Source organism: Priapulus caudatus, unplaced genomic scaffold (genome assembly GCF_000485595.1).
Source record: "Priapulus caudatus unplaced genomic scaffold, Priapulus_caudatus-5.0.1 Scaffold58, whole genome shotgun sequence".
NCBI lineage: Eukaryota > Metazoa > Priapulida > Priapulimorpha > Priapulimorphida > Priapulidae > Priapulus > Priapulus caudatus.
In genome coordinates, this window is record NW_014577119.1 from 976,438 (window position 1) to 990,138 (window position 13,701).

General features: G+C 44.6%; 1 protein-coding gene across 1 annotated transcript; it reads right to left on the bottom strand.

The window, feature by feature from the left end:
* Window positions 1-3,152: 3,152 nt before the first annotated feature.
* On the bottom strand, window positions 3,153-6,378 carry LOC106821080 (dynein light chain 4, axonemal-like). Its single transcript, XM_014825728.1, has 3 exons — window positions 6,188-6,378; window positions 4,574-4,657; window positions 3,153-4,219 (listed from the first exon to the last, which is right to left on the bottom strand). The coding sequence occupies exons 1-3, from the start codon at window positions 6,266-6,268 to the stop codon at window positions 4,055-4,057; spliced, it is 330 nt and encodes a 109-aa protein (XP_014681214.1). The 5' UTR covers window positions 6,269-6,378; the 3' UTR covers window positions 3,153-4,054.
* Between the last annotated feature and the right edge of the window lie 7,323 nt (window positions 6,379-13,701).

A 13,701-nucleotide genomic window follows, 5' to 3' on the forward strand; every position in this document is an offset into this window, starting at 1 on the left:
TGCTATGACGGGTAGGAACGTGTACTCACTATCATATGGAGCGAACGATTTGAGTTACATTTCTATAAATTCTAGCTATTATAGACACATGTCTTAACCTTAATCTCCGTGAATTTTGAGTCTATTGAAGCGCGATTAGTCTAATTAATTAGCAAATATGCACGCGCGGTTATGACCGGTGAAACGAAACGTCACAAATTCTATTTTTATCCTCCAAAAATGGAAAAGTGGGCGGGGTCTATTTTTATCCTCCAATCGCAGGTCGGAGCAATTCCTCTGTTTAGACGCATGTGTTAGGTTTAGGGTTTAGGTTAGGTTAGGGTTAGGGTTTTTTTTTTTTAAGTGCCTAGTAGTCATATCCTAAGTGCCTAGTAGTCATATCATATCGCATCTAACTGCCGGGTGCGATAAAATATGACATCTTCGCGCCATCTATCGCTAGAAAGAATTAGCGAAGTGAAGCATTTAGATAAGATTTTCCCATGCACACGGGCTGTCAGCCTGCCCGGCTCCAGGTTGAACGTAGAAGAACGGCCGAAGAATATTATGTTGGCAGTCAACGGCGACCGACGTCGCAGCGCCATTTGCACATACATTAGCATAACTGGGAATCGTGGCGCGATGCTGCGAGCGAAGTGAAGCATGTAGATAAGATTTTACCATGCACACGTGCTGTCAGCCTGCCCGGCTTCAGGTTGAACGTATAAGAACGGCCAAAGAATTTTATCTTTGCAAAATACGATTTCTCTCGGGAGATATTGCGCATGCGCGCGCACCGTGTTAGACGTGCAGTGCCGTCTGAGGCAAACTTCATAATATAGCTTGCTGAGGGGGAGAGGAGATGGGAGACTGAGGAAAAGCGGCAGGCAAGATAGCTGGGGCAGTAGAAGAAGGAGGCTGAGCGAGGGACAGGGGAGGCAAGGGGAAGGACGCGAGGGCATAAAGTAGGTGTTTTGTACCCTACATTCTAGGGCGCTCTCCGAATTATAAACACATGTCAACCGATAAAAGTTTATTAGGGAAATTTTGGCTGAGATACTCCCTAACCATTTTAAATGCATATTCATCACAAAATATAACTCATCTGGTGAGATATTGCGCATGCGCTAACACACTAACTTAGCCAGATTGTGTACTGACTGGTATACGCAGCCGGGATCTTACATGCAAAGTCTTCCTCCGATTTCTTAAATGATGTCAACTGATGGTATGTTATCGTATAAATCTATGATAGGTTAACTTCTCTATATTTTAAATGCATAATCTTTGCAAAATACGATTTCTCACAGTAGATATTGCGCATGCGTGCGCAACGTGTTAGGCGTGCAGTGCCGTCTGAGGCAAACTTAATAATATAGCTTGCTGAGGGGGAGAGGAGATGGGAGACTGAGGACAGGCGGCAGGGAAGATAGCTGGGGGCGGTAGAAGAAGAAGGAGGCTGAGTGAGGGACAGGGGAGGCAATTAAGGGGAAGGACGCGAGGGCATAAAGTAAGTGTTTTGTACCCTACATGCTAGGGTGCTCTCCTAATTGTAAACATAGGTCTACTGATAAAGGTTTATTAGGGAAATCTATGCTGAGATACCCCCTAACCATTTTAAATGCATATTCATCACAAAATATAACTCCTCTGGTGAGATATTGCGCATGCGCTAACACACTAACGTAGCCAGATTGTGTAATGGCTGGTATACGCAGCCGGGACTTTACATGCAAGGTCTTCTTCCTATTTCTTAAATGATGTCTACTGATGGAATGTTATCAAAGAAATCTATGCTAGGATAACTCCTCTTTATTTTAAATGCATAATCATTGCAAAATACGATTTCTCTCGGGAGATATTGCGCATGCGCGCCCACCGTATTAGACGCGCAGTGCCGTCTGAGGCAAAGATTATAATATAGCTTGTTGAGGGAGAGAGCGGATGGGAGATTGAGGAAAGGCTGCAGGAAAGTTAGCTGGGGGCGGTAGAAGAAGAAGGAGGCTGAGCGAGGGACAGGGGAGGCAAGGGAAAGGAGGCGAGGGCATAAAGTAGGTGTTTTGTACCCTACATGCTAGGGCGCTCTCCTAATTATAAACATAGGTCTACTAATAAAAGTTTATTAGGGAAATCTATGCTGAGGTACCCCCTAACCATTTTAAATGCATATTCATCACAAAATATAACTTCTCTGGTGAGATATTGCGCATGCGCTAACACACTAACGTAGCCAGATTGTGTACTGGCTGGTATACGCAACGCAGGCGACAGATCTACATCCAAGTGTGGTTTTAGGCCACCTTGTCCCCCGCCGGTGGCCTCCAGCCCCCGTCAGCTCACTCCGACAATAACCCTTCCGCGACCGAAAATAATTCTGTTTGTTTACGTATTTTACTAATGCTAAAACAAGTTACCATGGTATATGCCGATTGTTTTACCGATAGGCATAGATATAGCATTACATAGGATAAAACAAAGCACGCACGCTCGCACGCACATACAGTCACACACACACAGACACGCGCGCGCGCTCACACACACACGCACGCACGCACGCACACGCACGCACACACACACAGACACGCGCGCGCTCACACACACACGCACGCACGCACGCACATACAGTCACACACACACAGACACGCGCGCGCTCACACACACACGCACGCACGCACGCACGCACGCACGCACGCACACACGCACTCACGCACGCACACACACATAAACAACAGACACTGGGCCATAGCCGATTTCATTCCGTCGGCATTTGATTCCGCATTTAATTACCGCATTCCGTATTTGATTATCCCATAAAACTGCACGAGTCTTATGTGCTCTTTATTTTGAAAGTGAGTCACACTCGCGCGCGCACACACATGCACGCACCCACCACACCCTCTCTCACTGCCCACACGCTCTCTCTTTCGGTCTGTCTGTCTGTCTCTCTCCCCCCCTCTTTCTCTGGTACCCATCTCTTTCTTTCTCCATCCCTCCCTCTCCCCCTCTCTCGCTTACTTGCTCACTTTCTCTCGCACTCAATCCGCTCTATTTCTCTTTATGTGTACACTGTCACCATAGTAACTATAACTTGATAACCACATAACTTGACCCTCGCTCCAATTACTTGTATCAATGCAAAACTTGTATCAATGCAAAACCAATACCATTTATCGTTGAGAAGAGTTCACAGCTTGTGTTTATTACGTTCATCCTAGAATCAACACATCCCGTTTTCTCAGCTCATAGTTCAACTGGTAATGTGAACCATGTCCATAAACACCACTCTTCCACTTCTCACTCGATTCTTTTTTCCACTAACAATGGCATGCAGCGGAAAAAATTTACGTCGTGAAGTGCGTGCGACGTTTTTTTTTTTCTCTCTGCAAAATTAACAATTAACCTGATATCCCACCCGATAAATGCATTACCTGACCACATCTCAGTCACACCGACTAACAAGTTAGCAGCAGCAAAGAGAGAAAACATGCTATAGAATTGGCCAGCTCGCACACTAAGCTAAAAACAGCATGTCACAAGTAAAACACTGCTATAAACAACACATTATAAAACGTGGTAAAACAAATAATGGAATGTATTGTACATTATATGATAGACCAGACAAATTCTATGCAGAAACCAATATAGTTCCACACTTTTAACTCATAACATAGATCAACATAGCCTCGACTATACGCTCGTTGCTTAAAAAGTATGTACACATAAGATTCTTTTATACAAAAAATGAGTTGCGTAAAATCTGTTGTTTCGCAACCTACTTTGACATGTTTCGATGTACAGCAATAATATTACACATTTCAGATTACAGCGTTGCCACATGACAAAAATGAACAGCAATACGTTTATGGAGGATGGAAGTATTGGTATTGCGATATTCTTACACCCCATGGGGAATTCTCTGGAAATAGTGGTTTGTCTGTCAGTTCTGTCATCACTAACAGCTTGTTCCAGATAACCACCACACAAGACTCTTTTATTCACCGTGGAGATAAGTGTGCAAAATAAAAAATGCAGCCGTCCACTACAGGAGACGACAAGAGTCAAAGTCAGGGTCGCATCATGCACACTTCCACACGCAGATGCCCATGTTTCCACCGAAGAACATGTAGAGTAGGTTCTTCACCTCGTGCGTGACCTCGAATCCATAACCCTCGCCAACGATGACGTGCCACGAAGCTCCAAAACGCTTATCCATCGCCTCCTTTATCATCTTTGCCGCATTCTGTGGAGAGAGATAGTTGCCGACGATCAATATTTAAGTGATGTCATATTGCAACATACACATCTATAGATATTTTGATTGTGTCTAATTTAAAATAGAAATGCGATAAGTACCGGGTATACGATGCTGCAATATAGTGCCATAACTTTCCTCAATAAAAATATATATCCCCAAAACAAAATGTTTTCTCCATATCAAAAATTCAAAATATGTATCAAGGTTAATTAGCACAAAAAAAATAGATAAATGAGTACGTAAGATAAACTACTTGGAATACAGAGCCCAAAGTTTCATTGTAAACAAAACCTGTAATAGTAATAACAGTATAACACTCATATATTATATCAAATTGACCTCATTATTGTTTGCAAACTTTTCGCAGGCAGTGACACAGAGCTCCATAGATTCCGTTCGCATTTCTTCATTCATGTCGGAATGCTTTCCCATGGAAAGAAAGAAAATATGCGATAGTACAACGCACAAGATTTATACCTCGATATGCTTTAATAGCAATTATTGCGTATTGCAGTTAAATTACAGCTTAAAAAAAGATATATGTGTGAAATGTTACTACTACCTATGACATGGTTGCTAAAAATCAATAAATGGATTAAAAATTTATCAGCTATTTGAGTAGTGTGTCACATCATGCCCACAACCTAATAAATGAAGCCACCTCCTCATTCCACCTATACCACGTTTCCTACAGAAGTAGCGTGGCTTAAACGGTACTATTTCACTCTATCATTAAATTCTATTTTCGCAGGGAATTAAGTTCATCAGAGGTAGATAAGTGGCATAGTTTATTATTAGGGAGGTTAAGTAGATGATGTATCATACTACCCATGCAGCTACGCTCATAGGGTCTATGTCCCCCAGGGTACTGCCGGAACATACCCTTGGTACGGTATACCGGAACGTACCCTGGGTACGGTATACCGGAACGTACCCTGGTAACCATCTGATATGGTTAGGGTTAGGGATAAGGTTAAGGTTAGGGTTAAGGTTAGGGAGTAGGCGTAGGCGACTCCCTAGACTCGTTAGTGGAGTAGGCGAGGTACAGTCTGGCATATTAGATAGTACCAGGGTACGTTCCGGCAGTACACTGGGGGACATAGACCCATATTAATAAAATTCCAAGGTTCAAGGGACTATATGGCACAAAGAAGATGGCGCGAGTAGTGGAGAGATGATGACCGTGAAAGAGAGGCGATGGCAGAATTGATCAAATCGACAGATTACTAGATTGTAATCTGCAATATTAGGAGCAGAATAGGTGCCAAAAAGTAGGCGTGAATTAATATTTTTACTCAGCTTGCATAACCCTATCTGATAGGACCATATGGTTATGCAAGCTACGTAGAAATATGAAGGCCCAGGATCAAAAAGTATGATTTTTACAGATGCTGTATCGATACTACGATAGCCTAGCTTGAACAGGGTCTCCGACTGTTTCACTCGAAAACTGACCGGACTTGTTGATTATCACAAGTGTAATCTCACCCACGGCTAGCTCTAGTACTAAAGCCCGCGTACAGTTGCCGCAGGCCTATATATGCCTGAGGCAACTGTACGCGGGCTATATAGTACTAGAGCTAACCCATGGCCTGCTTCCTAACTGGTATTAAATTCGGCATTCATGTTATAACCAAACAATTACTATTAGCCATTTGGAAAGAAGTTATTTTTGCAGTATTCATTTCATGGCACAATATCAATGCAAATTTTGCAATCACTGTGACCACAGGCCCTTGGAAGTTGGAGGCTCAAGTTTCAAAAGAGTATAACTATAAGACTATATTAAGAGCGAAGCGGTAATAGCTCGCTCTTAATATAGTCTTATACTCTTTTGAAACTTGAGCCTCCAAGGGCCTGTGGCTGTGCTGTGACATGATAATACTATTAATAATAATAGTATTACTATTAGTAATACATTATACAGGCCTACTGAGGTACTCTATGCCTTACCCGAATTAGAGGATATGTGTGTATACGTCTTCCAGAATCAGCCTGGGCCTCCTCTTTCTTGACTTCCGCACCTTCTGCCATGTCTCTTAAATGAATATCCTACTATTGCTAAATATAATACAACAAAACAAACAACAAATAGAATACGACAAGACAGGTTTTGGGCATGAAAACTGTTGTCAACACAAACGATAGGTGGCTCCACCTAGCGACAGATATAAAACAAAAACGTACTATACTAACACGTTTAGACGTAATCACTACTGACCTAGTGGATAACATCACTAAAATAACTATTATACCGTATAGCAAAGCATTACATCAGCAGGAGACTTTATATGCCATAATAAATAACAAAATAGTTGTTTTGTGCTGGAATGTTTTAGTTTCTCATTTATATCCAGCAGTTTTTGTTATGGCATGGTTTTACTCCGGGCAAGGGTTCAATGGAAAAATATTTTTTGGGGAGGAAATATAGGTAGGATTTTGAGAAAAAGTGTGGGGCCATAACGCCGCCGCCGGTTCCGCCACCCCTGCTCATATCAACACATTAGAAACTCACTGTCTTTTATTGCAATTTCTGTCATTTAATATTGATTTATTAGAAAACGGCTAACGGGAAAACGTACAGCGGAGAGAAACAAAACTGTTGCCAGATATGAAGGAGATGAGCTACGAGGACAGGAGGAGAGAATGATAACTGCCGTCCCTTAAACACAGACGCACCGGAAGGGATGGTTATTAAAAATGCATAGAGGTGCTACAAATTTGGCAAGAATATAATATACTACTACCACAATCCAAAGTTTTGGCCACGTTATTTCTAAAAGCAGAATGTCAAAATTTTACAAACGTTTCTCCGGTATGACAGAACATATGGTAAGCTCGTTTTGTTATTTTTTTGTGTTACCTTATTCCTTACTTCGTCTCGCTGTGCCTTGAGGCCAGCCCTGTAGTAGTAAATGTCTTGAAATTAAAATTGTCTTGAAATTGTCTGTGGTAATTAAGCCTATATGTCTTGGAATTGTAATTGTCTTAAAATTGCGATAATAATTCGCGCTGATAGCACTGATCAAGGTGTATCGGGGGTATATAATAATAGATACTTTATTTCTATAAAATGAAAAACTGCTATTATCATCTACTCCCTAGCTATATAAGTATCCTAATTGTTATATTGTACGCACGACCTCCGCACGAACAAATAACGTAACAACGCGTAACAACGCTACAATTTAAATATTCTACAATGCAATGCCAAATTAAGTATAAGACGCATGCAAGGCTAACTTTACACGCTCGGCTTATGAATTATAAATGTTATTTTTTCTTCACCTCGCTTTCTTCGCGAGATTGTAACAGTAACATCGCATTTCGATGGACAGTCACACAAAGACACCTTCATGCTGACCGGGGTCGCGACGAAACGGGCAAAGAAACTAATTCACTATTTGCTATTCACTGTTCGCTTTCAGCAGTAATTAACGTGCTTCGACTCTCGGCCACCAGTGCATATAAACAGGATCATATAATACCCCCGCGAGTGATTGCGAGCGCCGCGAAAGCGCCACACCCTACGGCTACAACAAAGCGTTCTCTTGTTGTATACTCGCGTTGGTAAAAAATGGCGATAAGATTTGCGAGGTATTTTCGCGATGCGTGCCGTCTGCGTGGGTCGCACGCGCGCGCGCGTGTACGTGGCCGCTGATAATGCTACTGTTTACACCACTGTTACAGTAACGGAAAACGACAGTCGTCTTAGTTGCAGAGTGATTACGGATAAATACCTCGTTCCGAGAAAACACGCGATAGAAGGAGTGAAGGAGCGGAGGGGATTGGGAGAAGGAGGAGGAGGAGTGCGAGAAAGTGAAAGGTGTGTGAGAAAGCGAGAGAGAGAGAGAGAGAGAGAGAGAGAGAGAGAGAGAGAGAGAGAGAGAGAAGGGGAGAGCAGAGGAGCGGAGGAGGAGGAGGAGGGAGAGGAGTAGGAGGAGGACGAGAGGGTGAGAGGCGAGTAAGTGAGAAGAGAGCAGCAGAAGAGACAAGGGAGATGGAAGCGGTGGAGGAAGATGAGGAGAAGAATGAGAAGGAGAATGAGGAGAATGAGTGAGAGAGATGGGAAGAGCGATAGAGAAAGCGCGAGCGAGCGTTAAAGAGAGTAGAAAAGTGAGAGCGTGAAAGACAGAGGGAGAAGAAAAGTGAGAGGCCGGAGGCGACACTTGGGAAGGAATGAAGGGGGGAGAGAGAGGTAGATAGATAGATCGAGATAGATAAATAGAGAGAGAGAGAGAGAGAGAGAGAGAGAGAGAGAGAGAGAGAGAGAGAGAGAGAGAGAGAGAGAGGAGAGATCGAGAGAGAACGAGAGAAAGAGAGAGAGAGAGAGGACGAGAGAGAGAGACGAGAGCGGAAAGAGAGAGAAGAGAGAGAGAGTAGAGAGAGAGAGAGAGAGAGAAGAGAGAGAGAGAAGAGAGAAGAGAGAGAGAGAGAGAGAGAGAGAGATAATGATGATGATGATGATGATGATGATGATGAAGAAGAAGAAGAAGAAGAAAAAGAAAAAGAAGAAGAAGAAAAAGAAGAAGAAGAAGAAGAAGAAGAAGAAGAAGAAGAAGAAGAAGAAGAATAGAGAGAGCACAGCTAACAGATAAATGAACCCATAAAATCGCTCAGCTACTGGCCATGCCTTCTGCGTAATGGTTATATTTGAGCATTTTGCTAAGTACCTCAACAAAATCCACGATCCGTGACCACAGAGGTTTAGAACCAATAACTTTAGAATTCACGCTCAACATTCAATTAAAGTTTACGAAGCCGTAATCATTATCAGCAGTTGCAACATCGACAATTTAATGATTCAGTATCAATTTGGACGATAAACGCACCCGACCATAACGAGAGCGCCGCTCTACTAGGGCGTATCAACTCATGCAGTATGTTAAATAGGTTGGCGGCGTGTACAGGAAATAATGGGTAAACACTGGCAGTTGGTGAATATTTGCGACAACGCTAATTCAAGTAGTTTAACGACAAGGATTGATCGTCTCGCGAAACGGACTAGACAATGGAAGACACGTGGCTCCCTCGGGCGGAATTTGACTCATCATTATCTATAGTTACTTTCCAGCATTATAACACGCGGAGGCACGCGGAACAGCTGGCAAATTGTTTTTTAATATCCTTTACTCTCTTGTCGAAATGTTTTGCATTATACTAACAAGGTAAAATTAATAATGTCCGGCAAAAGATCGGCGCATTTCCGCTCTCGGTAGACCTACCTACATGCGGTTGTTATATACCTATAGGACACATACTAAACTCTACAACATTCCGAGCGGATACATCTTCCTGTAGGAACGACTGCCTGTCTGAATGCGAGCACGAATCATGGCTAGAAATAATTTAGCGACTGTTGGTGTGATGCTCTCACCTGAGAATAAATTCTCATTCGCTGGATGATGATGTGATGGTAATGGGATGGGCGGGTACAGCTGGTTTCGACCCCAATCGTGCCCATAATAACATTATCAGATGTTACAGATATAATTATCTGATTGACTTTAGGAATTCAGAAGACAACCTACGAGATTGCATTTGGGTGACAGCTTTGTTATCAAGGGTACTTTTTCTTACCATTTTTACGAGGTCGTTAGGATATACGACCTATAAGTGTTGTTCTAGTGTCTAATAGTACACACGCGCTCACATGGATCAGGTACACGTACATGCACATGTACAAACACAAACGCACATACACGGACAAATACATTCTAAAGCTTACGCAGATGCGCGTGCATGGCCCTTTATGTTTACAAACCTATATTATGCACTCACGTAGATGTACACTTCAGCTTATACGTGTGCTCCACGGTTGGCCTGATTAACACGTAAATATGCATTGCCGTCTTTAGAGTATTTACTTGACGTATTACCTCATTTGGGTTTCCTATTATTGCGCATGATTCCATGCACATGTTGTAAACGCGCCTTCGTGCTAACGACGCCCGCACACTATATTAGCATTGACGAAGAATAAAACCTAACGAAAGACCGAATTCCTCGTCGATAGACCATTCTATGTTGCCATGAGATGAGTACATACGTTGTTCGTGAACTGCTCTTCGTTTTAAGCGCGATAATTGCGCAGGAATCACGACAGAACCTCTGAACGCGCGTGCGTGCGTGCGCGTGCGTGTGTGCGTGCGCGAGTAATATAGGAACGTTAAAATCCTAAAAAACCGTGTTATTACCATGTCAAATAAGCCTTGAATTTTACGATGATTTATAATTTTCTGTGCTGGAAACCCATGACATAAAAATGCAGCACAAGATTTAAGCTGTCATTAAAACGCAAAAATCGCCCTGCCGAATCGGCAAATTGAAGCTGCCAGTATTTACACTACGGTAACCCCGCATAAGGCCTTCGCTTTAATGATGATTTGCAGTCTAGCAGCAAATGAGCGCCTTTCAGGAGAAACTATTTTTTCGGAACTATTTTTACATTATGCTTTGTAAAAATTGCTTGTGTTGTGATGCTTTTAAAAACAGCATAATAATAATTCTGTAGGCCGTTTTATCTACCTGAGGGTGGGTTGCCAGAAACATCGTCAATAGTTACGACATCATAAATCTAAAATGACAAAACTTTCAAAAACGGAGAGTTGTGTAGAAGCTATGACATTTTAAGATAGATGAGTTAAGATACCATTTACTATGCCGTAACCATTTACTATGTGTCTGACAACGGGCCTCTACAGCCGTAATCGCAGATCGCTCAAAACATACGCGCGGTCTTAATTGTGCCTGCGCATGACTTCAGCGAATTACCCGGCAGATCCTAAATTAAGAAGCTATACGTGTTACTCCCTGCATATAGAGAACGCATTCTTCGCCGAGAGAAGATAACCAACGGGCGTCGAAGCCTGCGAAGAACCGGCTCTCCCTCTCCCCCCTCGCTCTCTCCCTCGCTCCTCTCTCTCTCGTCTTCTCTCTCTCTGCTCCTCTCTCTCTCTCTCTCGCTCTTCGGCGTGCTTCTCTCTTTCTTCTCTCTCTCTCTCTCTCTCTCTCTCTCTCTCTCTCTGTCTTTTGCTCCCACTGTCTCACACACTCTCTCTCTCTCTCTCTCTCACACACTCTCGCTCTCTCGCTCTCATCTCTCTCTCTCTCCTCTCTCAATCTCTCTACTCTCTCTTTCTCTCAGCCCTCCGTCTCCTCTTTCTCTTCTACCTCGCTCTCTCCTCTCGCTTCGCTCTCTCTCTCTCTTCATCTACTCTCTCTCTCTCTCTCTCTCTCTCTCTCTCTCTCTCTCGCTCTCTCTCTCTTTCTCTCGCTCTCTCTCCCCTTCTCTCTGTATCTCGTTCTCTGTCATTCTCTCTCTTATTCTTTGTCTTTCTCTCGCTCACTCTCTCTGGTCCTCTCTCTCTCTCTCTCTCTCTTCCTCGCGCTCCCATGCACCCTCGCCTACGCGCTTTCCCCAACTTTCCCTTTCTCGCGCACGCCATGCGAGATGTCAATGAACTAACTTGTTTCTCCGATAGACCCGGCGCCGCTATACCCCGCACGCGTGCTGTCAGTGTCCCCCGCGTGGAATACGAAAACGAGAGAATCCACGTTCGAAACCGCTTCGGTTTTAACTTCCTGCTCTCGCGAAACGCTAGAGGGCAGACGAACGGCGCGCAGCTGTTAATAAGAGGGCGATAGACGGAGAGAGACGACTGTCCCCACTCTCCCTCTTCCTACCTCACTCCCCGTGCTTGCAGCCGGCCGCCGCCAGGGTGCGCGGCGGCTCGGTGAGAGCTGCGTAACGGTAGAATGATCGCTCGTTGCCGCGTGAGAGAGAGAGAGAGAGAGATATATATATATATGTGCAGACGGCGGTGAGCGTGACAGTGCGTGTTGTGGTTGAGATTGTGGCGTACGCTGCACAGGACACGAGGAGTGAGAGACAGGGAGACATGCAGACAGTGTGAACGTGAGAGAGAGAGAGAGATAGAGAAAGAAAGAATATAGTAACAAGCACGGAACAGGAGTAGAGCCGGTGCAGTAAAGCGCACGAAACGTTGCAAGGCCTAGAAAGTCAGAGATACGAATCTCATGATCAGCTGACAGCACGGCAAACTGCTGGTGAATACCGCTAACCGTCAAGGCACGGACGTAGAAGAAGACGTCAAGTCGCCGCGCTACGAGTTGAGACCGCTTGAAACTCACCGCTCAGATACAGCCTGAGACCACTTGAGACCGCTTGAGACATCTTGAGACCGCTTGAGACCGCCTTATATATATACTGCCTGAGCCAGTCTAACACAGAAGCTGTGGCAGCTGGAGATAGCGTGAGTCAGCCGGTGACAGCCTGAGACAGAGCCTGCGACAACCTGAGACAGAGCCTGCCACAACCTAAGACAGAGCCTGCGACAACCCGAGACAGAGTCTGCGACAACCTGAGACAGAGTCTGAGACAGAGTCTGAGACGCAACACGCTGTAACGCAACACGTTTCGCCGCAGCATGCTGTGACGCATTGCCCAGCGACGCAATAAGCGGCGACACCAGGTGCTGTGACGCAACACACCGTGCGGGCATTACGCTCCGACGCAGCGCGCGGTGACGCAACACGCAGTGACGCAACAAATTGTGCGAGGCAATACGCTCCAAAGAAGTATGCTGTGACGCATAACCCAGCGACGCAACACGCCGTGACGCAACACACCGCGAGAGACAACACGCGCACGCGCTTTACGCGTTGACGCAACACGCTTCGACGCAGATCGCCGTGAGGAAGCATTCGCCGACGCCGGATGCGACGCGACGCGACATTGTCGCGCGCCGACAAACAATTAGTTCTCGCGAGAAGCAGCAAGCTTAATAGTATCTAAAGCCGCGACGAAGACAAAGATGACCTACTATTTCCAGCCACTGTTTGACAGCGTCGACGCTACCACCGAAGGTGTGTGTTCATACATTAGTTAATTGTTATTCGTCTATATTCTATACCTCTACTAGCGCACCGGAGACGATGTAGCGCGCTAGCACGAACAGCTTCTTTCAGCGTGATCGTGACCAAGGATCGTTCAAGGTCGCGCGGGATGTTATCGCGTCTGCGTTGTCGCATTTAGTTAAGATTTGCGAGGCGCGATAAGTTCATAAACCTCCGGATAAATAAGTTAGCGCTGTGGTCGTGCACACGCGAGCGGCACGCACGGCGCAGGCTCTCCTCTCGTCTCCCCGCGCGTTCACTCACAGCGGATTAGCGCTGTGTTAGCGCTGCTGCGTACAGCATGCGCGTGTGTGTTTTGTTGGCTCATTACAGTGAAGCGTCGCGTTTCTTTAATTTCTCGACGTCCATTCGCGTTAAATTTGCGCGAAGTGCTGTCTGAAGGGGGTCGATAAATCTCTGGCGAGATTCAGCAGTGAAATAAGTCTTTTTTGCAACAGAAAATGGACAATGAGCAAATGGGACGCACTGGGGATAATATATGTATATATTAAGATATATATATATATATATATATATATATATATATA

Excerpts from the sequence above, each read along its gene's own strand:
- LOC106821080 (XM_014825728.1), bottom strand. The coding sequence starts at position 6,268 with ATGGCAGAAGGTGCGGAAGTCAAGAAAGAGGAGGCCCAGGCTGATTCT. Across the intron at positions 4,658-6,187 it reads ACACATATCCTCTAATTCGG|CATTCCGACATGAATGAAGA; the intron begins GTAAGGCATAGA and ends TCCATGGGAAAG. Across the intron at positions 4,220-4,573 it reads AGTTTGCAAACAATAATGAG|AATGCGGCAAAGATGATAAA; the intron begins GTCAATTTGATA and ends CTCTCTCCACAG.